General features: G+C 25.9%; 1 protein-coding gene and 1 long non-coding RNA gene across 2 annotated transcripts in view; one reads left to right on the forward strand and one right to left on the reverse strand.

Annotated features, from left to right (window-relative positions):
- Window positions 1-27,919, reverse strand: part of LOC142331546 (uncharacterized) — a 190,587-nt gene that overhangs the window by 23,060 nt on the left and 139,608 nt on the right. Inside the window, exon 3 of the long non-coding RNA XR_012758034.1 lies at window positions 16,434-16,524. This is a non-coding gene — a long non-coding RNA (uncharacterized LOC142331546). The remainder of the gene's footprint in view (window positions 1-16,433; window positions 16,525-27,919) is intronic.
- The window catches only part of LOC142331618 (uncharacterized), a 96,004-nt gene continuing 91,580 nt past the window's right edge, over window positions 23,496-27,919 (forward strand). The window contains exons 1-4 of the mRNA XM_075377647.1: window positions 23,496-23,525; window positions 25,086-25,249; window positions 26,064-26,415; window positions 27,687-27,906. Of these exons, the coding sequence (XP_075233762.1) occupies window positions 23,496-23,525; window positions 25,086-25,249; window positions 26,064-26,415; window positions 27,687-27,906 (766 nt within the window). The remainder of the gene's footprint in view (window positions 23,526-25,085; window positions 25,250-26,063; window positions 26,416-27,686; window positions 27,907-27,919) is intronic.

Genomic DNA, 27,919 nt, shown 5'->3' on the forward strand with positions numbered 1-27,919 from the left:
ATTACACCACAATAAACAAACATTCTTTGTTAATTGATCAATGGCTGTCTTTGTTAACAAAGAGATTAAAAGAATTTTTTGAATTTTAATTTATAAAATTAATTGCCATCATGAAAATTAAATGTAAAATTATTTTATTTTACCGTTATGAAGTAAGCCAATTATTAAATAATTATTTAGTAAAAAGAGAACACTGTATTTAAGAAATGCAGTAAATTCATTCCAATACATTTAACTGATGACGTAAACTCCATATAAAAAATATTCTCATCAAAATATCGACTAGTTAAGACGGAAAAAATGTGCAATAGCAGTTTGGTTGGTAAAAATCACGATTAACATCCGCACATATCTTTACCGTAAAAAATTGACCGTCAATATAAAATATCTATGTTGATTTTATTATATTTTATGTCGATAGATCAGTACAATTATATATTATAAATATGCTGAGTGTCCGATGAAAAAACTGAGAAACTTTCAGGATATGTTTTAATGGTAAAAATAATGAAAAAAGTTCATATAAACATTGATCTAGAAACGCTTTGTTTTCGAGTAACGGCTAGCGAAAAATTTCGTCCGGATTTCAGCTCTTCTAATAAAAAAATGTTCTATTGTAATTTCTGTGGTCGAAATTAAGAAGTAAAGATGGTACTTCTTATGTTATTTAACCTGGGAAATATGATAAAACTCCTAAACTATAACTGTCGTTTTTAAGATATCCAACGTAAAATACAAAATTTGGTATCGTAAACAAGTTTTTGTTTTTAGGTTTGTAGTACAACAGGTTTGTTAAATGAATAAATAAATGCGAGAGATTTATTAACTAACCTTACAGAGAATTTAATTCTGAGAAAGTTAATGTAAATATAGCCAATAAAAGTAAATAAAACTTTTAAAAATCCGTTTTTTATTGAAACAAAACAGACGAAAAATAGATAGAAAATCTTTTTATTTTTTCTCTACCAAATAAACATTCTTTTCAGAAACAAAAACGCTAATTATTGAAAATAATTTTAAAAGAAATATAAAATTTAGCTGTGTATATTCAATAATTTACACAGGAAAAACGAAAAAAGTACGTAAAAAACTAAATTAAAATATATGTTACTTTAGAAATATTTAAAAAAAGTTCTATTGTGTAGGTTGGCAATACTAACAGCATTGATAAATTCTAACGCATTCACCATTCTTATTACGTGCGTCAGTTGGAAAAAGTTCTAATATAGAATGCAGGATACGTATTTTTAAAGAAAATTGCAATACAATTTTTTTTTATAGTTTTAAAATTCATTCACCGATTCAAAACAGTTTTCCCCAACAATGATTTTTCAATATTTTAAAATAATACCAGTGTTACTTTCTCAGATTCATTCCAACTACTCTCAAGCAGAATCCTTCAACAGTTCATGTAATCTATGGTCGTCTAACTGATCGTGGGAAACTTGCTCTTAATGTATAAGAAATCCTGGTAATTTCGATTCATTTCTTTGAAAAACTTTTTCATCAAATCAAGTTTTATAAATAATGTTGGAAAATACGCATTCATTTGATTCATATGATGTTGGTTAACAAATAACATTTTTCTGTCTAGCTGTAAGTGCTTCCCTCTTAGGCCAGTCTAATACAACAAAAAATATAAAAGTAAGAATAAAATAAAAGACCAAATCGCGTTGGTACTCGCATGAAGGCCATAACGAAACTTTGGTTATAAAATGACTTCATCAATTATGATGTAATTAATAAAAGCTATTAGTTAAATCGTATTACTGAAATACCCTCTAATAAAGATTCAAAATTTTATTTCGGACAAAACATCCCTTTTTCTATTTAAAAAAAAAAATTAATACATTCTTTCCCCTGAAGATAGTGCTGCTTGTCAGTTTGAATAACAGCGGTTGACGTGGTCCAAAGTTTTAAGATGAAATATAGACCAACATACATTCGTACAAAAGTCCATAAAAGTAGAATTTTTGAACTTGGGAAAAATGGAATAAAAAAAGATTTCACAGCTTATTTATAATTGATTTAAATCTATTTTTAAGCAATTTTTAAAAAAAAATGTCTTAAGGAAAAAAAGAAAAAAACAATTTTTACATTTATTATTAAGAGATCTAAATATCTTGTAATAATCTGTAAATATTTTGTATATCCTGTTATAATTGTAGCTGTTTTAGCTGCATACACCGCTATAGCCGGGAAAGTAATAATAAAACTGGTTATCAATGAATTTCAGGAATGAGCATTCTTATTATTATTACGGTTCTCTCAATTATTTATTCATTTCTAACAGTTATTACCTCTAACTTCTACTTACGTTACGTACCCTAAGTTAATATAATTTATTTATCTCGTGTTTTGGCGGTTTTATGCCATATTTTATTGTTGTTCAGTTATTAAAAAAATTAGTTTTTCCGCCATTTTGGGGGTCTTACATTTAATTTACAAAATTTATATTTATATATTTTAGTAAATATTACATTAGTGCGTTTGAACAAACTTTATAGTTTTAACCGTTAATTTTAACAGTTTGCGTAATGATTACAAAATTTTAATTTTGGCTGCCATTTTGAGGTGAAACCGACGGCCGATCACGGTCTTTCGTGTTTTTTTGTAATCTTTTAACGATGTTGAATCAAAATCAAAATCTCAAACAAAAAGTGTTCACACAAATATTGAATTCAATAAAGAACCGTTCGTTAAAAAAAAAAAATTGGTGGTCTATTTTTTAATATGAAAACTATTTAAAAAGTAAATTTAAAAATTTATATTTTTATCAGACACGGTTTTTTTTCATAATACAATTTACTTTAAAAAGAAGTTATTATGATAATATTTTTTAATGATTGTTTAGACAAGACTGGGATTGACAATTATACACTTATAATTGACTTATAACTCATTATAGCCGAAAGCGTTAAATATTTTCATCAATGCGCACCCATTATAATCAGATGAGTTAATAGATTATCATATAATAACTAATTTTTTATGAATTGAACCACATTCTAGACTTTAATCTACCAATCTACAAATTAAAATCAAGACTGTAACCTTGACAAATCATAGACTGTAATCTACAAATTAGAATCAAGCTGTTCGATCACAATGCACCTACTCACGCGCGCGCGCACATACACACACACACACACACACACACACACACACACACACACACACACACACACACACACACATACACACAGACGCATAAATATATAAATACATACACGCATACATGTGTAAATCACACACATACAATTTATTAATATGTAATTGAAATTCAACTTCTTTTAATAAAACAGTTGGTAAATCAATCGACTAATATGATACGTAAGGTTCAGAGTATGATTCCCGGTTCAGAAGTAATTTTTAGTCCTTACCGCCTACATACAAGCAAATACTAACGTAATAATTCATCATTAGAAAAACAAATTCGTAATTAGATCTGGTGAAGGGCTAATCATGTTACGATCTATTACATTATATATGTCCCATAGGTTCTATTTAATTATCTTTATCGGGGAATATATATAAGACACCGATTAATGATAAACATAATATAACGTGTGTAAAATTTACACACGCAATTAGATACTTTACTTTCTGTCGAATAGTATTACGTAATAAAAGAACTTCCGTATTATTTTTAACAGTTATGTATATATATATTAACATAGAAGCTGCTAATATTATAACATATAACAGATTAGTTTATTAAAAAAAAAAAAAACAAGTTCATTAGCTTCAATAATAAAAAAAGTTACGTGACACAAGAAAAGTAAATTAAAAGTTACACAGTTATTTCATATTATCAAATAAGCCCAAACTTGAACAATATATTTCAAAAGTCGAAATTACCTTTAATTTTAATTGTTTCATAAATGGAACAAAATATAATAAGTAAATATTTATGTACTCTAATTAACTTAACACATTTATCAATTTAATTAATTAAGATATAAAATATAAAAATGGAGAAATCATATGATTACATTATAACAGTAATATATTTATGGTTTTTATTATTACTGTAATATTATGAATAAAATTATAATATAAAACAGCTGTTTTCATTTAATTACATTTGTTTTTTTTTCTTAATCAGTGTTATTTTTATGTAAATATAAATTCATTTCATTCTGATTAAATAATAGAACGGGAATTTTATTACTTCCTCATTATTAATAAATTATTGTAACTGCTCTGATAGTAGTTTTTAATAATATCATCTGTGTGTGTGTATTTGTGCGCGCGTTTTGTGTGTATGACTACATAAACAACACAACTAGAATGATTATTATATAGCAGAAATAATAATCGTACGCACGCTGTCTACATTTGCACATACTTTCTCATCTAAAATGGAACAGTTCATTATTAAAAAAAAAAAAATTATAATATTTTATATTTGTATTTACAAATACAATATTTATACTTAACTAGCGAAGTTATAAAACATTGTACAAATCTAACTTAATACAAGAAAAGCTTTCGAATTTAGACTAATCAAATTAACAACTCGCATTATATTAAAAAGAAGAAAAAATATCATATCTCGGTAAAATTATTCTGGTAAATAAAAATGTAAACCAAATTCTGGAAAGATAATAAAAAATAAACATTCTTTAACGTGGTACTTTTTTAATCATTAAGAAACAAAAGAATTCGGACAATGATGTTACTGACATTTTTAGGAATTTTCGTAGAACTCAAAATTTAAACCTTTTTCAAATTACAAAATGTAAAATTAATCCTATTTGTTTGTTTATTTATTTAGTAATATATAGACCTATTTTATAGGCAAAAAATATAAATATAAATAAAATATTTGTCATAATATTGACAATTAATTTTTTTTTTTTAAATAACTAGACTTACATTATTCTGTTATATGCATTCTCAATAAAAAATAAAACAATTTTTAACAATTCTAAAACGATGTATTAAAGGATTTCAAATCTGATGAAGACCATTAAGAAAGAAACTATAATAATAAAAACGTCAGGTCAAAATGAAAAAAAATATTAAAGCTAATCTTTTTTAGGATAAAGGTCTACAACTTCTTAACACCTTATAATAAGATTTAAGTACCATTTCCATCCTGGAAAACGAAAAATGACTCAGAAAAATCATTAAAAAAATAAATTATCAACAAAATTCAAAAGACAATTTTGTAACCAATATTTATTGTTTTTTGATTCAGGAAGTTTAAAACGTCGAAAGGCATTAAAATATAGCTGAATTTGTAAAATTAATATTCTCAGGATTAGTAGAATAAATTTCTCAAACATGGTACGGTTGATATGTTAATTAATTAAATAATATTAACGTTAATATTATTTATCCTTGGTCTCTAAAGATGGCTGTTTTTAATAAATTGTTATATAGAGACATAAAATACCTCAAACATGATAAAATTTCCTTAAATAAAGAAATACATACAATTAAAAGCATTGCTGTTGCTAACGGTTATAATTTTGGTACTATAAAAAAATTATATAATAAAATAAATTTAAATAACAATACAAAATTATTACCAGATAAAAATGATAAAATATACATAAAAAATGAATATACACATTTTAGTCAAAAAATTGAAAAAAATATATTAAAAAAATTGTATAACACCTACATATTCTACTAATAATAAATTAATTATATACATTAATAATTGTAATAAAAAATCATATAATAATGATACAAAATTTTATAAACAAGGAGTATACAGTCTTGTTTGTGAGGATTGCGACAAGATATACCTGAGTATGACCAATCGCAAATTCTCCCTCCGCGCAAAAGAACACATAAATAGCATTAAAAAAACCTGTTTCCTCACGCCGGAAGGCGGAGATAGATTTCACCGGTGCTAAGTAGAGGATAAAAAAGATATCCACCTTAAATTTAAGAAAAATTACTCAATACGACAATGGTTGCATGTGAAAAAAGTTTCACATGTTTATCATACGACAAGCCAATCTTCTTATAATTCCAGAAAAAGTTTGTTCATCTCTTGCCGTAAGGATTGATCATACCAAAAATTGTTTCAGAAAAAAATTTTAGGTAATTTTTAGAGAACTAACGACCAGTTTGAAACGATTCCATACTGTGGCTATTAAGGGAGGTATGATTTTTCTTGTCTTCGAAACCCCATTTTACCACCAATTGGACCAGTTGGTGATACCAAAAAAGTTTACGAAGATACGTTTTAAGCCCTTATCCAAAGAATAGTAGGAAATTTAAACGAATTCGATATTTAACTTAATAAGAAAGTTATAGTGATATTTTGTTTTTTCGAAAAAACCCTCCATTTCCACCCCGATGGTTCGATTTTGCCCATTAACGAACACGACCGAGATTTTGGGTCGTTATATTTTATGTATCAATTTGAAAGTGATTGTAAAAAAATACGGCATTTATCGTATCCACAAGAAAGTGAAATATATATATATATTTTTTTTTGTCTTCAGTCATTTGACTGGTTTGATGCAGCTCTCCAAGATTCCCTATCTAGTGCTAGTCGTTTCATTTCAGTATACCCTCTACATCCTACATTCCTAACAATTTGTTTTACATATTCCAAACGTGGCCTGCCTACACAATTGTTTCCTTCTACCTGTCCTTCCAATATTAAAGCGACTATTCCAGGTTGCCTTAGTATGTGGCCTATAAGTCTGTCTCTTCTTTTAACTATATTTTTCAAAATATATATATATATATAAACTTTTCAACTGACGGTGGTTTTGGGGTCTGGGGGTTGTGAAACGCGAAGATATGTCGAAATTTTCTTGATATCGAAACATGGTACCCATTACAATAGGGAGCTTTCATATGAAATCTACGTAATAACAAATCAGAAAACTCCAACTTTGCCAAACATATATGGTCATACATACATAAATTTTATAATACTTCTAATTTAGAAAAATATCATATTTACTGTAATAAAAATTAAATTAATAAACAAAAGTGTTTAAAGATGATATATTATTTGAAAATATACTAAATATAAATATTTAGTTTAATCTAAAAATCTACTTGATATCATGGTTCCGTTTGATTTCATTTTAATTCACCAGAGTAAATTTTTCCTTACTGTTAGGACTGTACAGTCATGACTGTTTACACATTTTAACTTATTATTTTTGACTTCGATTTGATGTTTTAACTCCTGATGATGGCTTTCAAGTAAACCGAAAGACCTAGAGGATATTTCAACGTGCTGGTAAGGTGAATTTTAATAATTTTTAATATTATTTAATTAGTAGAAAATTGAGAAAAAAAATAAATTGGTAACCCTAGTTTTTACACTGTTGCTATAACATTCTGTGTGATTAATATAAATAATAATGTTGCCACCCTATACGGATTATACAGTAGGAAAACATTTACATCAACACAACCGTGAAATAAATAAAAATTTTGTATAAAAACCTCTACAAAACATAGAACTTAAATTTTAATTTTATACAGTTATTCATGCGTAAAGGTACTTGTAAGCACCGGATATTTGTTTTAAAATACAACTCAAAATAGCAACCCAATTTAAAGAAAAATAATGTTAAATATTTAACGCGTTCAGTTATAAATATTGGAATTACATATGCAAAACAATATTGAGATCAAATTTTTTTATAAGAAATGTTGAAAGTGTCCATCATAATCAATTCAAGCCTTTATTCTCTTATTCACATACCATGCAACCTTCGAAGTGTACCTCTTCCGATTTCTTGTAATTTTTTAGTTATGTTTGCTTTCAGTTCTTTAATCATGTGTGGATTATAATTGAATACACAACCTTTTAGATATTCCCAGAGAAAAAATCTAAAGAAGAAAGATCAGGTGACCTAGCTGGCCATAAGCCAGTCGATATTACTCTTTCACTAAATAAATTTCTCAAAAGCTCCATTTTTGTTCTTGGCGTAAGACATGTTGAAACCACGAACCTCTCGCATTTAATTCTACATTTGCAATAAATTCCGTTACACTTTCTTGCATTAAGAATGTATTTTAAAGAATATGGGGCCTATTATTCTTCGCCTGAAAATTGCAGACCCATCACAAACTTTTCTGCGGGTGAAGAGATCGTGAATTGGTGATGTGAGGATATTGGAGCTTCAGTAGCACTAACTATTAACGTAATAATTCAAATGAAATAAAGGCTCATCTTTAAAAAATACATTATCTAACACTTTAATTCTCTCTCAAATAAACTGCTTAAATCATTAACAGCAGTGAAGCCTAGTAGGTTAATTGACCGGGTATTATTCATGTGATGTATGAATTCGGTATGGCTTTAAGTTAAGGTAACTTTAAAGGCACTAGACAGTGGTATTCCCTATTTGTTGTGCAAGTTTTCGTAATGATTTATTAGGCTGTTTATAATGCTTACCGTAACATTTTTCAATGTTTCGCGATTAAGAACTGAACGTTTCCGGGTATGTCTCTCATTGCAAACAGAACCAGTCCCTCTATATATTTTATCAAACGATGAACTCAAGATTTATTTGGTATATTATAACTCAGGAATTGCAATTGAATTGCTGTTTGGCACAAAAAATTTAGTTCTTAAATAAATTCCGCAATAAATTTTTATTTTCTTACTTGTTTAAAACCATTTCTTCTTAATAAAAAGCACAGATAATTAAAAGCAATACCTGTTCACAAAAAAAAATTATATCAGCATATTATAAAGCAATAACAATAGGTAGTGCTGCCAACCTCTCATTCAAAATTACGGAATTAACTTTTTTTCTATTATGTACTTTGCTTGAGTTGCGTTTTAAAACAAACACTCAGAACAATAAACATTACTAAAATACAAGATATATATATCTTTTTAAATTGTTCATCTTTTTCTTCATTGAGCTTACATATAATACAGAATATTGTAATTTAAGATATCTTTTAATAGGGTTTTTTAAAATTGTCATTAATTCGACAAATGATTTTATTTTATTTTTTATTATTTTTTTACCGAGAAAATAGATTAAAATTAGTAAATAATTTAATGAACAGCAACAATTTCAAAATTAATAATTTAATGAAGCATTGAGTTTTAAACTCTATTGAAATTCTGGAAAATTTCAGAAACATTATTGCCAAGATTCTTTTTTTGCTTATTTTTTTTTTTAAAGTACCACATTAAAGATTTAATAAACTTATTAGATAAATTCTGATATTTTACATGGCCTTAGTTAGAAATTCGATAATATGTTTGAAACTTGTAAAACAAGTTGTTTTACAATTTACTACGTGCATAATATGCTGTACAATGATGTTTGGTCATCATTGTTTGGTCATTATGTTTGGATAATCTTTATTAAATTAAACAAAAAAATAACCCAACAGGTTGGTTTAATTTCGTAGTCGAAGTTCTCAGGTTCAAATCCTAATAAAGGTAGATGCTTTTATTCGGATTTGAATACTAGATCGTGGATATCGGTGTTCATTTGTGGTTGGATTTCAATTAATTACACGTCTCAGGAATGGTCGGCCTGAATTTATTTAAGACTAAACATTTACCGGTACAATTACATTACACTGATAACTTTCTAACGACTTTAATTATAAATCCGACTAAAAATAAAAGTATTTAAAAAAAATTATAAGATATAGAAATAAAAATAAAAATTTTTTATTAAAATATTCAATTTTTTGTGATCCTGAAAAATTATCAGCGGTAAGTTATTTTTAAATAACCGCAAACGTCATTGATGTTCAAAAATAAATAATAATATTAATATTTAAAATAATCTCAGAATAACCGCATAATATTTTTTCAACAATATGTTGTAAGAATTGGCTTTTATTTCGAGTGGATTGCAGGAAAAAATACTTTTATTCTTATATGTAAATTATATAAGAATTTTTGGTCAATATTATTACGATTTTTTTTTAATGTTATTACAAAATAAAGTGAAGCCTGTTTGCAAAAAAAAATTAATTTTTTCTTGTTTAAAAAAAAATTCTGATAGTCTACGTATAACACGCGATATTATTTATTTGGTAATACAAAAATTTAAATTTACAATACCGAAGGACAAAATGATAACGATCAGTATTGTATTAAGTAAATTACATAATAAATAGATTTTTTCTTAATCAACTTTATTATTTATCTATTATATATTTTTTTGTACAGATGAAGTTCTTTCTACGATAGGAATAAAAGAGTAATAATAATAATTATAATAATGTAAATACACGAATGGTAACATATATTATATTACCATAATATAATACGTTATAATTTAATATAAAATAAAAAAATTGAAGTTAAATTACTCTACTTAACCATGGTATTCGGATGAACAGGAGATTAATTTATTAGTTATTATTTGAAAAGGAATCTTTAGTTATACCTCAAAAAAAAAAAAAAAAAATCAGACGAAAATTGTATCTAATTTTATTACATTTAATTTTTATCTCCCTAATATCTTATACTGAATGTATTTCTAGCAAATAAATAAAAGACAAACTATTTCTGCAATATTAGGAAAACAAATCCTATTCAAAATATCAAAAAAAGGATTATATGAATTGATAAATTTCTATTTGCTTTAAGTTTCACCGCTTGAATGTTTGTTTTGTTGCAAAAATACAACTTTAGTTTTTAAATCACAAAAAGCAAATAACCAAAATATTACAAAAATCCATAAACAAAAAATAATTAAAAAAAAGCAAACAAATCAAAAAATAAATAATTAAAACAACCAAAAAAAAACAGTGCAGTAAAACAGACTGAAAGCATAAAGAAGAAATAACTCCATAAACCCAAAAAGAAAATTTTTTTCTCAATTTTTTTTTTGACCTGCCTTAATTAATAGGATTTAACTATTATGTTTTAATTCATGGTACAGTAATTAGGTCTATATATCAGTGGACTATATAGTTGTTTATTATTTTTGCTCTTTTTCATAAATAGAATGAACTATAATGATTTTTGAAAATAAAATTGTTTTTGGTATTTTTTTATATTTTATATTTTGTTAGTATTATGTGTTCTTATAATACTGCAAGGTACTGTGTATTGTTCCAATAAATACATTATACTTGTATATTTGTGTTTTGTTCCTTCCTCCTTTTCACTTAGTTGTTAAATTGCGACTGCATCAATCGCTTAACACTTCTACTTGACAACAACCCACTTTGATACTGTTATCAATAATTTGTGTGGTTTTGGAGCCGTGTTCACAAAAAATAAAACGTTCAAATTGGCCCAAAAGGTTTAAAACTTCGAAACTGAGTTATTGAACACAACTCCTTTTCACATTTTGGATTATTACGAAATTAAAGTAATATAACGAAACTCGCTTGTACTTTGTGTTGCTCGCAAAAATCTGTTTTTGTCATTAAACTTGATATTTTAATTTTTATTGCGAAATCAGCCCGCACCTAACAGTGTTTGCAAGTATGTAATTTTGGCTTTCTAATATGTCACCCTTCAAGTTACAATATTAAAACCTTAAAAACGTATATAAAAACCCAGTTTTTTACTTGTAACTTCAGTTCCTGCAAACCGATTCGCTTGAAAATCAATAGGATTCTAATTTCTATTATGTTTACATCATCCTACCAAGTTTCATGAAAATAAGTTCAAAAATGCGCCTAGTAGAGCAAAAACAGTTATAAATATACCCAAAAACCCCGATTTTGAGCGTTTTGTAAGCAGATTCACTTGAAAACCAACAGAGATGTATTACCAATAGTTTTACATCCCCCCCCCCCCAAGTTTTGTCAAAATCGTTTAAGATTTGCGTCCGTTAGAGCGGATAAAAAAATCTCGTATATAAACCCTGCAGAAGCGTATTCAGAAGGCTCCAAAAGATAAAGAAAAGTGGGTCCCCTCAATACCCCCTTAGAAAATATGGCCTTACGCAATAGCGATTTCTATAAATTCTTCGGAAATCCGCTAAAAATTAATCAGGATTTATTTTTTACATATTTCAACTACACAGCAATAAATTTAAAAATTCTCTTTCATCAAATGGTGTGTGGTGTTTCAATGGTAACTATTTAATGTGAAATCGAAATAAAAACTAAGATTTAAATTGTATTCTATAAACTGAAATATCTATTTAAGAATTTAATTCTGCAAGTATTGTTAAATCAGGTTTTTTCCTGTTTCAAGGGACTGTAAAGTCCCTTACAAACAGAAAAACAAACACAAAAATTAAAATTAAACTTGTACGACAATGAGAAAAAATTGAATTAAGGAAAACTTGCTTCAGTTTTCCACAAAAGGAAAAGCTAATATAAAAATAAAAAACATTTTAGTAAAAGATTTAAATATAAAAATTTAATTACAAGCATAATAAATAAGTAGGTTTGCTTCGAAAAAAGGTGATATATTCATTTACAAAATCTGAGAAACAATTAAATCGTTTCATCCAATTTTGATAAGTAAAAATAAATATTAAATTAATTTTTTTTATATATTTTTATATATTTCATCGACTCAAAATATTACTGATAAAAAATTTGTTGTAAAATACGTTTTCTATTAAAGCTGTAATGCTTATTCAATAAAAGGATTATGTGGATGAATTTACAGCTAACACCATCCTCAAAGTTTGATTTTAAAAACAAACCGTAAAAAAAATTACTCAGATCGGTTCAGTTGTTCCTAAATTTTAAACAAACATCAGTAAATTCATGTAAATTTAACAATGAAATAAACGTCTGGGCGTAATTGTCAACATTCAGAGATTTGAAAAATATTCTCCAGAATTTACAAATACATACAAATTTTATATAGGGTTTTATAATAACAAATATGACTATTGCTAGAAGGGCTAGTTTTGTTTTATTTTATTATTTATTTTTATTATTTTTTTATTATTATTTATATTATTTTTTATTTTTTGTTTTATTTTAGGGCTATTTTTGTTTTGTTAGCTAGAAAGCTATTTTTTTTTTAAATAGCAGATTTTCTTCTTTTTTTATTAATCAATGCCGCGTAATCCACCAATTTAGTTCGGGTGAATCCAGATTATTTGCTCTCCGGGTTTTGAAACCTGATTCGGGTTCTCTATCAAAGATTAAGGAGGATGTCTTTCAAAAAATGTCTATTGAAACATCGGAGATCCCTACAGAGGAGCAGACATTTTGAAAAATACGTTGCCCCCTTCTGAATTGATAGATTACTCTATCACCCATCCACTTGATAAAAATATAAATCAGTATAAATCCATTATTATTCGATTAAAATTTTATGATATAATTAAATAATATAATTACACTTTTAACGGTTAAATTACTATAATTTTATTAAAAAAATGTGAAACAGATCAAGGACGACGTAAAAATGTCATAAAAATGAAGAAAAAAAAATCACTGAAATTGAATTCCATTTCAAGAACATATGTAATGAAATATTTCATTCATTACGTGAATAGTATAGACAATTAAAAACAAGTACATTATTTTGTAAGGTTTTCCTGTTATTCAGCAAGCGGATATAAACGTCTAATTAAAACAAGAAGCTCGCTTTCGTGCGCGCGCGCGCCAACACATAAACACACTCACCACGAGTCACAAATGCACACAAAGATATCTACACGCAAATTTATTAGCACAAAGGACTATTATGTCGTTACAAAGACACGTAACATACACATATAAGTTACTTACTATTAATTTTATATATAGTACAAAATTTCAGTGTAATTCTTATATTTAAGAAAGAAAAAACAGAGTTTTCAGGTATGAAAAGGCCCGAAAAATCGTTCAGGTTAAAGGGGTCCGCAAAATGGATGTAGATTTTATCTTACAAATAAATAGGACATAATCTTGGGATTTCTTAATTTATTAGTGTTTAGTAGTTACCAGATACGAAGGGTATTCAAAATGATAATTCGTAACATAAAAAATATTTTATAAAACAACAAAGAGAACGCTTTAAAATCTTTCTTCTCTCAAAATTTGTTTATTTACAATCAGTTCCGATTAAGAAATCATAAGTAAAAGAATTGCAATAAGCATTTTTTGAGGGGTCTCCAATATACATAAGACAAAAGTTCATATATTTATATCCATAAAAAGTACAATAATCTATAAAAGTCTAACGAAAAACAAAGCAAAAATCAATAACGTTACAAAAGAAAAGAAAAAAAACAAACGAAGCAGTACATAATTAGCTTATGAAAGAAGAAGAAGGAAAATCACTCTCCATCAAGACACTGAGAAGATGCTTATCAAGAAATATCGTCCCCCGTGCCCAGCATGTCAAGGTATTTCAGTTATCGGACATCCTCACAGTGTCTAGGAGATTTACTGCTAGAAAGTTCACATGATTATTTACCTGCTGTTCGAAATTTGAACCGAATCGATTGATTTCCTCGCAAACGTAAGGCAATTCTAAATAGTTGAGGGATTGTGTAGTCTGTACGGAACGAAGAAATTCATGAATCTCTGAAATTACCTTGTGTTAAGTTCGGTTCAAATTACGGACAGCGGCTAGGTAATCATGTGAACTTTCTAGCAGCATTAACATCTTGTTTTACGGAAAAAAAAATAATTTCAAGTTGATGAGAAAATTCCCTAAGTAATGTGCTATGTATGAAAGTTTATATAGTTGTTGAAATATTCTATATACTGAATTAACTATTTCAAAATTACTCGTATGTTAAATATGAATCGTTCTCGATTTGGCATATAATCTCTATTTAGAATAGTTTAACATGCTTAGTCATAAAATACAAGGTATGAAAGCTAATTTGAAATAAGAGATTGGTTTTATTAATTTTAAAAAAATAAAGGATAATATCGGGGGCTATATTTCGAAAAGGTGATTCCGTTGAAAATTGGATAGATCCTTTTTTTCGTACAAAAAAAAACAAAATCCTCGGAAATCCTATAGGACGCAATATTAGAAAGACTGAAAAGTTTTGAACAACTCCTATCCATAAATTTGTATTTTTGTATAAATTAATTTTTCTAACCTTTTTGAGTTAAATCTTCCAAACATGGTACTGTTGGTATATGAAACTAGTTATAATATAAAAATAAAATAAACACAACCTTACCAACAATTTATATTATGTTTCTAGCGCTTTTGGTCATTCGACATCCTCAGAAGAGAAAGTTTTTATAATTTAAAACATTAAAATTTTAATTTACGTTTTTCATTTTAATGTTTTAAATTATAAAACGTTTCTCTCCTCAGGATTTTCGAATGATCAAAGCGCTAGAGACATAATATAAGTTGTTGGTAAGGCTGATTTTTATTTCATTTTTATATTACGAATACAACTTTTGATTGTTTCAACCGACCGAAAGAATTTTAGTTTTTATTAATTATTTCTTTATAAAGCGGTTATCAGGATCGGGACAGTTTTTCTTTATCAGATTGGGAAATAGAATTACATATTCCGATTAAAAAAAAAAATAATCCAAAATTTTAACATTTTACTGTTCCGTAGTGAATAGTAGATATAATTTTGAATAAAATCTAGTTTATCCGGGTAAAATTTGTCCGAATTAATATAAATATTTTTAAAAATTCAATAAAACTTTAAGAATATGTATTTATTTGTTTTAATAAATTCAGAAATATATGAGAGAAATAATTTAATCCAAGACATTTATAAAAAAGATTTGATGTGGACGATACATGACTTTCTTGTACGCCTATTATATTATATATATACATTAAAAAAAAAATGAAAAGTACATAAAATTTTATTTCATTAAAAACTTCTGATATATTTTAATTTTTTGTTTGTTATTAAATTATTATTTATCGTAAATTTTTTTTACAATCAGATGTAAAAAATTATTAATAGATCAATATATTTAAATTAAAATAGAGTTTAAAAAAATATGTATATGAAATCGGATTTGAACCGATGTATCTTTCCCTTGTAAGATCCAAATACTTCATTAATTAAAATTTCATTTTGCTATAAGTTTGGAACCAATGAAAATAAGTACTACTTATGATATCCTTGAAAAGCTCTCAATGAATGCTTATTACTGCAGTTAAGTGCAAAATCCACTTTTTTGGATTTTAGGCTTTTTCGGACATATTTGGCCAAGTCGATTGCAATCAAAAGGGGAGGTGCACGACTAGATGTTACAGCAGTCCTTAATCCTAAATTTCAACATTCTACGGCTAATCGTTTTTGAGTTATACGAGATACATAACGTACGTACAGACGTCTCGCAAAAACTAGTCAAAATGGATTCAGGGATGATCAAGATGGATATTACCGTTGAAATCATAAAACCGAAATTTTTCGCAATTACAAGGAAGTAAAAAGAAATTGATATACCGATAGATCGATCAATTGAACATTTGCACACTTTGCGATGTATGAATTAAATACATAGGTATTTAAGTCGATACATCGATGATTTATCTAAATATATCGATATTTTTACCACTTTCCCCTAAAAAAATCTCTTTCCCCGAAGAATCTTCAACTTACTCCGGAGAAGACCCAAATGGTCGTAGTACAGTCTAGGGTAAGCGTAGGCTGACCCTGATTTCATTTAGGATCGGTACCACAGTAGTAAGCTCTGAAAATAATAAATAATAAATTAGTAAAAACTAATAACACAAATTAATGAGTTAGAGCACAAAACAAAAAAAAAAAAAAAAAAAACACAATATATATTTTCTAGATGCAAAATAAATTTTAAGAAATTTTTATAAAAAAAGCTTATTTAGGTTAATGTTAAAAAAATATCCTTAAGTAAAGTTTTTTCTAAATCACTCCTTTAATAGGGTCTAAAATAAGAAAACAAAGATAGTCAAAAAACTTTTCTGCATTTTAAATCTGAGATCTACAATTTTTAAGAAATGTAGACAATTCTTGATATCTCAATATACATATAAGTAGAAATATTCAAAACATTTTTGAAAAATATTTAAAGCGAAGGGTATATTTTTCATAAATTGAAATATATTTCAATTTTAAGAGGTGGGGGTTGATTTTTTGAAAAAACTTTTTAGGATATTTCATTTGGATTTTAGGTAACGCATCTGCTTTAATAAAGTTTTCTCAAAAATGTCTCTGAAGAAAATCAAAATGGAGTTTTTCCCGATATCCCTCCCTACCTTAACGAATTTTGAAAGAAAATATTATATGATTAACTATATATAAATTGTGGTAAATTTAAAGAAAGTCAGTTCAGTAAATCCTGAGATATATGGTCAATAGCAGTGCGTCACACAGAAACATACACGCACACGATCTTTTTTTTTGTCTTGATGAACTAGTAGGACCCTAAAATGTAAAAATTTACAGAAAATTATATACATCATTTTTTATACACCATTCTTTCCCCTTTAATATATTAATAAATTATCTTCATCGGCCTCTTTGATGTTTTAAAGGCAGCAAGGATCTCTTCCCTCTTCTAAGGAAATTTTATTCACATAACTATATTCACTTTGCTAAGGAATGAAAATTTTGATGCTTAAATCTTATTTTGAAAATCATTAAAATCAATAAAATGTCCCATTGATGCGGGGGCAACAAAGTTTAAAAAGATTCGGAAAAACGTTTTTTGTTTAATAATAGAATTAAAAGAGGTAGAACAAAAAAAAAAAACAATATTTATTAGAAATGAAGAATTAATTTAAAAAGAAAATCTATAAAAATTCATATAAAGGTTATGAATAAACTCTTCTTACATATATTTAAATGTTTAATGTAAAAAAATTAGATTTTTAATGATTGAATTGCAAAACAAAACACTGTGCAAGGTATGTATATGTCTTGATCAACGTAGCCGAAAAAGTTATGTAATACTATCCCAGCTTTTTTTTTGGTAGAAAAGTCTCTTTATTTATTACCAAAAAAAGGCAAAAATAACATTAAAAATTTATTAATTTCAAAACTAAAAATGTAAATGGACCTATAACGTTTTTCATACAATATAATCAAAAGAAGAAATTATTCAATGAAAATTATGAAATAAAAAAAATAATAAACCAAAAAATAATTAATACAAAAATATTTAATTCATTTTAATAAAATGTGATATATATTTAATTCCTGGTAAAAAAAAAATTAATAATAAATTATGATATTGTTTTTAATAATTACAAAAGGGGTTTGTTTTATTATTATTATTATTACAAAATAAAAATTAATAATTTTTTTTTTGTAATTATTAGAGATTGTAATATTACACAATAACCAATCTACTTAAGTTTACTATAATTTACTGGCTTGTTTACAATTGGAAAAGACATGACAAAAATTACTGACCTATGGTGTTAAATTAACCGGTTGTACATCAAGGCGTGTGGCGGAAGATATCAAATAGGTATGTATTCCTTGAAAAAAAAAAAAAAAATAGAAATTAGAATTCTTGTAAAAAAAAAAAGTAATGCAATGTTAAGTAAGGGAAGCGATTTATATTATTATTATTAATTTTATTATTATTATTATTACAGGGAAGGGCAAAAATAAGGAGGGAGTTATAATATAATTTTTAAACGTAATAAGTCAGATAGGTTGGATTACCACTGTACTGGTATGGTACGCAAGTTACTTTACTTCCCCCCCTCTTAGAGTCCGTCTCACCAGCTACCCTCTCCTACCCGTTTTCTTCCTATTACGAGTGAACTTACAACTACCTACCCGACTCAACGTAACTTAACCAAGGTGGTATACAGATAACCTACCTATATAAGATGGCCAGAGCATCCACTTGTTATCAGTTCTCACTGGGATTTCAAACCATGAAGATAATCGTAAGTATATAAATATTATATACGTATTTTTTATATGAGAGTATGAGATCAAAGCGTTTTATAAGCACAGCTTATAGTTTATATAAAACAAACGATATTATTCTATAAAATAATATATACATTTTTTAAATTAAAAATTTTAAATAATTAGTTTTTACTTAAAATAAAGTTAACTTGTAAAGTAATCTATGGAAATTTAATTAAAAAAAAAAAACTTTTTAACTAATATGAAAACATGATAATAATACATTTATAAATTATAACAGATATTTTATTTCTGCAATAAAAATAATTCATTTATAGAAATACATTATTTTTAAACACAAGCATATTAATGTATCTTAAAAAAAAAATAAAAATAAAATAATTTTTTTTATAAAGATTTTGTAATAATCAAATATAAAGTAATATTTAAAACAACTAATGTATTACTACAAAAAGAGAATTTTCGTAATTTTCTTTACTTAATTATATAACATTAAATAAAAAAATCGTAATTGGTACACTTTTTAAAAAATTTAAAAAAAATACTTTTCTTTATTTAAAACATTCGAATATAAATAAATTAAAAAAAAAATTTCAAATAGTTATAAAGCTAATAAATGTGAGCATCACTGACTAGTGGCCGTAATTGGAACTAAATTTTGTTTAAATAATTTATTAAGTAAAAGATATATACGAAGCTTTTAATATTTTAGTATAATATTTCTTTTTAAAGAATTATCAATTAAAATTTTAAATTATTAAAAATATTTTGATTTTAATATATTTAAAGTTATATTTTTCAATATGATAATATACGTGTCTGAGAGGGATGAAATTGGCTACTGAATTTTAACCAATATTATAATTACATTTTGTAATAAAAAGTGAATTACATTTTTGAAACCAAATGTAACTTGGAAGAATTAAAACTAGCATTTAGATTAATAAAAAAATATATACATAAAAATTTAATTTTTTAAATTATTATTAAAAAATTCATTTTAGGAAAAATTTAATTAAAAAATTAATATAAATTATTAATAACAAAATTATCACAAATAAAAGATCCAATTATTCTTAAACATAAGATAAAAGAAAAAAAATTGTGCATTAATATGTTAAAGAACTAATTTTTATTTCGGGTTTCAATGTTTTGTTTTTCCACCATCATTGTAAACTACATTAAATAAGTATTGCAAAAAAAAAGCTCCGTAGTAATAATAGAATATAATTTGGTTAAAAATATTAAAAAAATAATTCGGGTTGACCGAAGTGTATATATATATATTGATTTTTTTTCATTTAAAAAAAACTTACTTTAAAATTTGTAGGTCTCATATTTTACCTATACAAATACTTATTATTTTATAATTGAATTATATATATATATATATGTGTGTGTTTGTGTGTGTGTGTGTCTGCGTGTGTTGAAACAGGGAAATAGAAAGAGGCGTTTTTAAAATCCATTCTCACTGTATTACATAAAATAATCAGTACGAATTTCATTAATTTATTAACAAAGCTAAAATTTAGTTAATGAAAAACAGTTTATTATGTTACCTTATATTGTAGCAAGTATTTTAGGGTTAATATATTAACCATAAAACATAAATGTATAATATTTTAAATTATGCATAATGTATATAAATTCAAAAATTATACAACAAATTTCCAATTTCAAATTTCCATGTTATGAGGTAAATTTGGTCATGTAAAAAAAAAATAAAAATATCATTACAGTTAGGTTAATGTATTTGTTTTATACGGGTAAATCAGGATTTATAAGTACTATACACTGAAACTCTACGAAAAAACAAAAAGATTTTAGAAAATTATAAGAAAAAAATTAATCTCACACGCACGCCCGCGCACACTTACATACATGTACATATAATATATATACTTTTTCATATTTTCAATTAAATTTTATATTTAAATTAATATTTACATTACATCTTGCATAGATATTATATTTCTAATCAGAATGATGAATAACAGTTTAATGATCCATCAATTTTAGTCTAATATTATTTTTTAAATTATAAACTGGAGAAATGTAATTAAATATTTCTCCAGTTTTCTTAATTAAATATTTGTAATCTTATAATCTGCGTACATATTATACCAATATAATATGAAATAATCTTTTAAGTATAGGACCAACGCACATAAAATAAAAAATAAATAATTTTAGAAAATTTTAAATAAATGTTTGTATTGTTTCAAACCATTTTGAAAATTATAAATTGAAAGATATTAATGAGTAAATTAAAAAATCTATCATGTTAAGATTTTAAAATCTAACTATCTTTTATGTTTCCGGTTGAAATATACAGTAACAACATTCCAAAAATAAAATAGAACATTTGCATTACAAATTAATCATTCATTTGTATTTATATTACATTAAAAGGGTTATTTTAAATTAAATTTTATATCGTAAAATGTTATAAATTGTTACTAAAATTGGTATAGTTACTAAGAATGAAAAAATTGTTCAATATCTTAAGCTGAAAAAACATCCCTTATTTTTTCATTAAATACATACGAGTATGTATCATACATTCCGTATATATATTTTTTTTTATATAAATACAAGAAAATATATATTAAAAATAAAACTTTCCCCTTTTTTATAAATCATTATTTATCAATACCATATCTAATTACCAATATAAGAGATCTAACATGAAAAACAGGTAACAAAGTTTATATATAAAATTTCAAGAACAATAAGCATTCATTACCAGGTTTAAAACATGATAGAAAGACCAACATCATTATCCTTATAGAAAGAAAATTACTTTCTTAAATCTCAGATGCATTGTGTATGATTTCAAAAATATTTTTTTTCTATTTATTATATTTTAACTACTTTATATATTAAAACATTACAACAAATAATTTATTACTTAAAAAAATTAGATTCCTAATCATAAAATACACATTCCAGTACAGTTATAATCATTTTAAATCTGTAATAATGAAATGATATTCCAGACCTAAATGTATCTGATTGTGTATGATTCCAACAGAGAAAGGAAACTAACCACTATCCCTTTTTTAGTACACTTCTAACAAATTTTTGTGGATAATTATTGACAATAATCAGTAGAAAATTTTTTTATTACAAAATTAATAAAAATTAATGAAATTTTTTTGATTTGATATAGCTTTAAAAAAGAAAAATCACCCTCTAATGTATCATTAGCTGTAAAAAATAAATAAAAGATATATGAATAATCACTGTTTCTGTAAATTGAAATACAACATTTTATAAACCAAAACAGTGGTTGTTTTCGTACTGTTATAACAAGAACCGTATTGGTTTAACGGAATATATGTATTGAAAAATATACATGATTTTAAACCATGAAAAATGCTAAATCCTAAACACGAAATGAACTAAAGACTTAGCAGTTGAAGCTCCTTATCTATAAAACAACACAATAAAATAAAGTTAAAATAAATAATAGAAAGTTAAAAAAGCTATTATATATATTAATTTTCAATTATAAATATGTTGATATTACAATTATAATTTTTACACTATTATAAATTACGCAGGAAATTTATTTTTATTATATATATATATATATATATATACACATTATCAAATATATAAATGTATGTAAAATTAGGCAAACAAGAAAGATACTGGTTTCGTAATATAATGTTGTAATATCTTTACATATATATATATATATATATATATATATATATATATATATACACACACATAAAATAATATTTTCTTTGAAATTTTTTCTTATAAATATTAATTATAGGTACTAGGGTAGGCTTTAACAAAAAATATAGGTCTAAAATAACATAATATAATAAAGGAGACAACTTAACTGTAGCATGACGAAAATTTTGGAATAATATAATAGTAATTAAAATAAATGACCTACTCTCAATGAATGGAATAAAAAAATAAAAAATAAATAAAGAATGACAGGTAGCAATTCATCACTTATCAGTAGTTTACGTCGCAGTAATTATAACTAACCTGGTAGCAACATAACGTAACTTAAATAGAAGAAAAATTAAAAAAAAAACTATACTTTATTTGTTTAAACTTTAACTTTCCCTTTTAAGATATTCATAAAGGGTATAAAAAAAAAATATGTAACATTTTTTTTTACACATAATAATTTACCAGTTTAAATTTGTACAGAAGCAGAGTCGATTACCTTGCTCGACTATAAATAAGCAGTATAATTTACGTTTTCTTCTTCTCCTTCTTCATTTTCATTTATTATTTTTTTTTAAACTTGATTCATAACATAACATAACGACTTTACTACTTTCGCCAGTCGGTAAAATGTATGTAAGTCTGACCCCGTAACGTAACCTGACCACCTCGTCACTTCCCCTCTTTACTAACCTCCTTAATATCCCTACTCCTTCCTAGTTTATTACTACCCTTTCACCTATGAACGGATACTAGCTCTAGATCCTTAGGCTATGAACTGATATTATGTAATACAATCGCTTTATACTACCATGAGAATAATCTCATACATAACATATACCATTTATTATCATTTATGAACCGTAATGTAAATTACAACAGCATCCGGTCTGCATATACTCGTATATATATATTCAATTAACCAGTTTTCTATCTAATTAATGATATGTCATTATAGAAAAACTACATAAATAATTAATTAATATAATAATTCCAATTAATATGATGAATAAAATAAACACGTATAATTGTTTTTTATATACTTTTTATTAGAAATAAGTCAAATTTTTAATAAAAATTTATAAATTATAGACATTTATTATGGCAGGATATACATTAAAACATATTAAGGTTTGTACTCATAAAGGAAATATTGAAGAAAAATTATTTGAGTTACAAAAAAAAAAACAATTTGTAGCACCATAAAGAACCACACTTCTAACTTGTCCCGCTCAAATTTTTTCGATCTTAAATTAAGCGTAACTTAGAAATGAATGAACCAATATTCATCAGATTTTCACATTTATAACTGTGGATATCTAAATTTCAATGAAATTTATTCAGTCGTTTTGAAAATTTTCTAGTTAAAAAATTTAATTGAGCCTGATACAAGAATGACTTAACCAATCTTCATCAAATTTTCACATGCACAACTTTAGTACACTACTACTGCATATATAGATTGCAATAAAATCGATCTAATAGTTTTAGAGATTTTCAAGCGAAAAAAGTTTATACATAGGCTTATGAATATATATAAAAACATGCCAGTTTAAGTGAATGGTATTTTTCTTATTCTTCATACCTCAAACATATTAAAAATTCATTTCCCCACTCAAAAACATCATGCGACCTAAAGTAATACTGTACTTTTCTTTTTTAAATAAAAAAAGTATTTTTTAAGTTTGTTTAAATATTTAATTTAATGTGTAATAAATATAAAAATATATTACGATAATATGTAATAATAAAAATTCTTTATTTCTTGTTAACCCGGGCTCATTTTTTTTTTATATATTACTTTAATAATTAACGGTTCGTTAATTCATTTTTTATGACACAAGAAAAAATTACAGTTTTTTACTATTGTACGGGATAACCCTATCTTATAATAATACTGTTAATTGAACCCAATAACTTTTTTCTATAAAAAGAAAAGTGTATTCATCAAATTACAACTTTTTATAATATCGGAAATTGTTTTTTCTTCAGGCATTCAAAATATTTAAAGTTTATTATTTGTATAAAAACAGTATAACTCTTTTCCAAAATTGAATATATTACATTTCTCGTACATTACATTACATGAATTTAATAAATTTCAAAAATAAAACTAATTGAATTAATGGTAAATTTATCTGTAAATAAATGATTTAAAGTGGGAGGGGAAAAATTATTTATTGGTTCTCCTCATCTATGTAACGAATTTAATTACAAAAAAACAAAGATTTCTTCACATGAGTTTAGAACATGTATAAAATCATATTTTTTCACGAATAATTCCCATGAAAGCAACTTTTTTTTCTAATCTCACCAAAATAAAAAAAAATTAATTAACTATAATTACAAATAAATTGTTTATTTAATCTAACAATAATAAAACATTTTAAGAAGACCTAGTATGGAATTACCAGTTCATAAACTTCAGTATAGTAACATAGGAAAAGTGAAAGAAGTCAGTGACCTGATATATTTTTAATTACGTTTTCCTACCGTAGTTATTTAATAAAGCCAACCTTGGTTTATCTCATAAGTTATTACTCATTAAGCAATTGAAAAAATGCATCTTTTCTCCCTTCATTACATTCAAACACAAAATAATAATTAAAAAATTATAACGATTTTAAACATATTAATAAACTAATAATATTTTATTGGTTTAATAAAAATAATAATTTTATTTCTTTTCAGGCGTGCACCTTGTTGTTGGCGGCCCTCGCCTTCGCCGAAGACATTAAAAAAGAAGTTGTAGAAGCTGAACCAAAGTCAGCAGATGTTGCCGCTGAACCAGCAAAGGACACAAAAACAGAAAAGAGAGGGTTAATCGGACTTGGATATGGTCATGGAGGTTACAGGTAAATTATAAACTAAAAACTTTGGAAATTTTTTTTAGAACTATATTCATTATATTTTGTACGATTAAAACAGATGAAAAAAATCTGGATTTATTTTTTTTAAATAAGTAATTGATTATTAGTTAAATACAAAAAAAAAAAAAAACTATATATAATGATAATTAATATTTTTATCTTAAAAAAAATAAAATAAAATTTAGCTACAGAAAGATCCTGAAAATAAGAGGGAAAAATTTAACATAAAAAGCAGTTTATCATTCGGTAATAAAATTTAAACAATACAAAATATTCTACATCAACTGAATTTTCATGAAAATATAATCCAGTTTTTTACATGAATTCGACTAAAGTTTCGGAACTCTACTGAGATACTGCCGAGTAGAAATCCTTTATGATTGAACGAATCTTTATGAATTATTATAAAACTTTAATAAAATAAAGAAAGTATTTTTAAATTATTTACTAAAATAAATTTGAAGAAATAACCCTTAGAGAATTATTAAAGTTTAAGAAATAAAATTATTACAAATTGAAATAATTTCAAGCAAAAATTGTAATAGAATATGCTACTTTCCTTGTTTTGCATAATTTATAATTATGCGTTAAAAAAACTTCAAAATTAGCAACTTAGTAGTTTATAATTAAAAAATTCTATTGCAGTTGATTGTTATAAAGAAGTAAGTAAAAAAAAGTAATTTCTTTTGTTATTTAGTAGCAGTGGACTCTCCCACGGGTACAGCGGATTATCCCAAGGATATAGCGGACTGTCCCATGGATACAGCGGATTATCCCATGGTTACAGCGGATTATCTAGTGGTATAAGTCTTGGTCACGGCGGTTACGGAGGTAGCTACAGCAGCGGCGGTTACGGAGGTTATGGAGGCGGTTATGGAGGTGGTTACGGAGGCAGTTACGGTGGAATCGGAGGTGGAAGTTACGCCCACGAAGGATACGTCAAGGCCGTAACAATCCACAAGGAAGTCCCAGTACCACACCCGTATCCAGTTCCAGTACCGGTCGAGAAACACGTACCGTACCCGGTTAAGGTTCCAGTAGCCGTACCAGTCGACAGACCGTACCCAGTACACGTACCAAAACCGTACCCAGTTACAGTTGAAAAACCAGTCCCATACCCAGTTGAGAAACCAGTACCATACCCAGTTAAGGTAAGTTGACTTAATTCCTTTTTATTTAAATTTATATATATATTTTTAAAAATAGTACATATAATTTATCTGAAAAAAAAAACAGGAATGAATTTTATACTTCAATAATGATAACATTATTCAATCTATTGAAAAGGTTTTAGATAATAATATTTTACAGGTCTATCTGTAGTTTGGTTGTCGTTTATTCAATGGGAAATTACGTTACTACTTAATTTTTCTAATTAAGCTTAGTATTTGATCATATTTTTCATGCAAGCATCGACTGCTGTAATCATTTAGCCCAAATGAAAATTTGTAGCGTATGAAAAGTGCCATAACTGACCGGGATTCGAACTCAGGACCTCCGGGTGGATGTCTACTTTTATGAGTTATTATTGTCTCGTATCATAACACATCATTTGTGTTTCATTTATAACTCATAAAATTTAAAGCATTAGCAGATTACATACATTATTTTATGAATTTATAATATTTACACACACTTTTATATTAACATAATACACAACTTTTTTTATATTTCAGATTCACACTATTTCTAAATTATAATACTCTATATGATAAAACAAATCTCATCTACTTAGTAGTATAATTTTGTCTTTAGGGTTCAATTAACAGTATTATTTTAAATAGGGTTATCCGTACAATAGTAAAAAACTGCAATATTTTCTTGTCTCATAAAAAATGAATTAATTAACGAACCGTTAATTATTAAACAAAGTAATATCTAAAAAAAAAAAAATGCGCCCGGACTAATAAACAGCTAATTTCGTTTGTGAAATAAACGAATTTTTATTATTACATAATATCGTAATATATTTCTATATTTATTACACATTAAATTAAATATTTAAACAAATTTAACAAATATATTTACTTGTTGATCATTATTATAGAATTATTTCAATAAAAGGTAGGGAAGGGAGACGTTTTACAGATAAACTGTGACTTACTACTATTACTTTTAGTATTTTTGTTTTTATCCAGTTATCGTTTAAATGGGCTCTAGTTTATACAATAAGGCACAGATTAGGAATAATTTATACATAAGGCACAATAATTTATACATTAGGAAAGGCACAGAGAGGCATGGTAGTGATATATAATGTATGAAACATGTCGTTTATATACATTTTATAGTAAGTTTTTAATTTTTAATCTGTTTCTGTAAAGTGTCCGTAATCTAGGTCGATTTGTTACACCGCATGTTACTTATAAAATTTAATATTATACTATTACTGTCATTAATCTTTAATATTTTCTTTCTTCAGGTCGCCGTCAAGGTTCCAGTCGCACACCCGGTTCCAGTACCAGTACCAAAACCATACCCAGTACATGTTGAAAAACCAGTCGCCGTTCCAGTACCACAACCAGTCTACGTACACAAACCAGTACCTGTACTCGTAAAGGGACACGACAGTTACGGTAGCTACGGAGGTTACGGAGGTTATGGAGGTTATGGAGGTTATGATGGAGGATATTCAAGCTACGGTGGTCACGGATA

The sequence above is a fragment of the Lycorma delicatula genome, chromosome 10 (assembly GCF_047948215.1).
Source record: "Lycorma delicatula isolate Av1 chromosome 10, ASM4794821v1, whole genome shotgun sequence".
Lineage (NCBI taxonomy): Eukaryota > Metazoa > Arthropoda > Insecta > Hemiptera > Fulgoridae > Lycorma > Lycorma delicatula.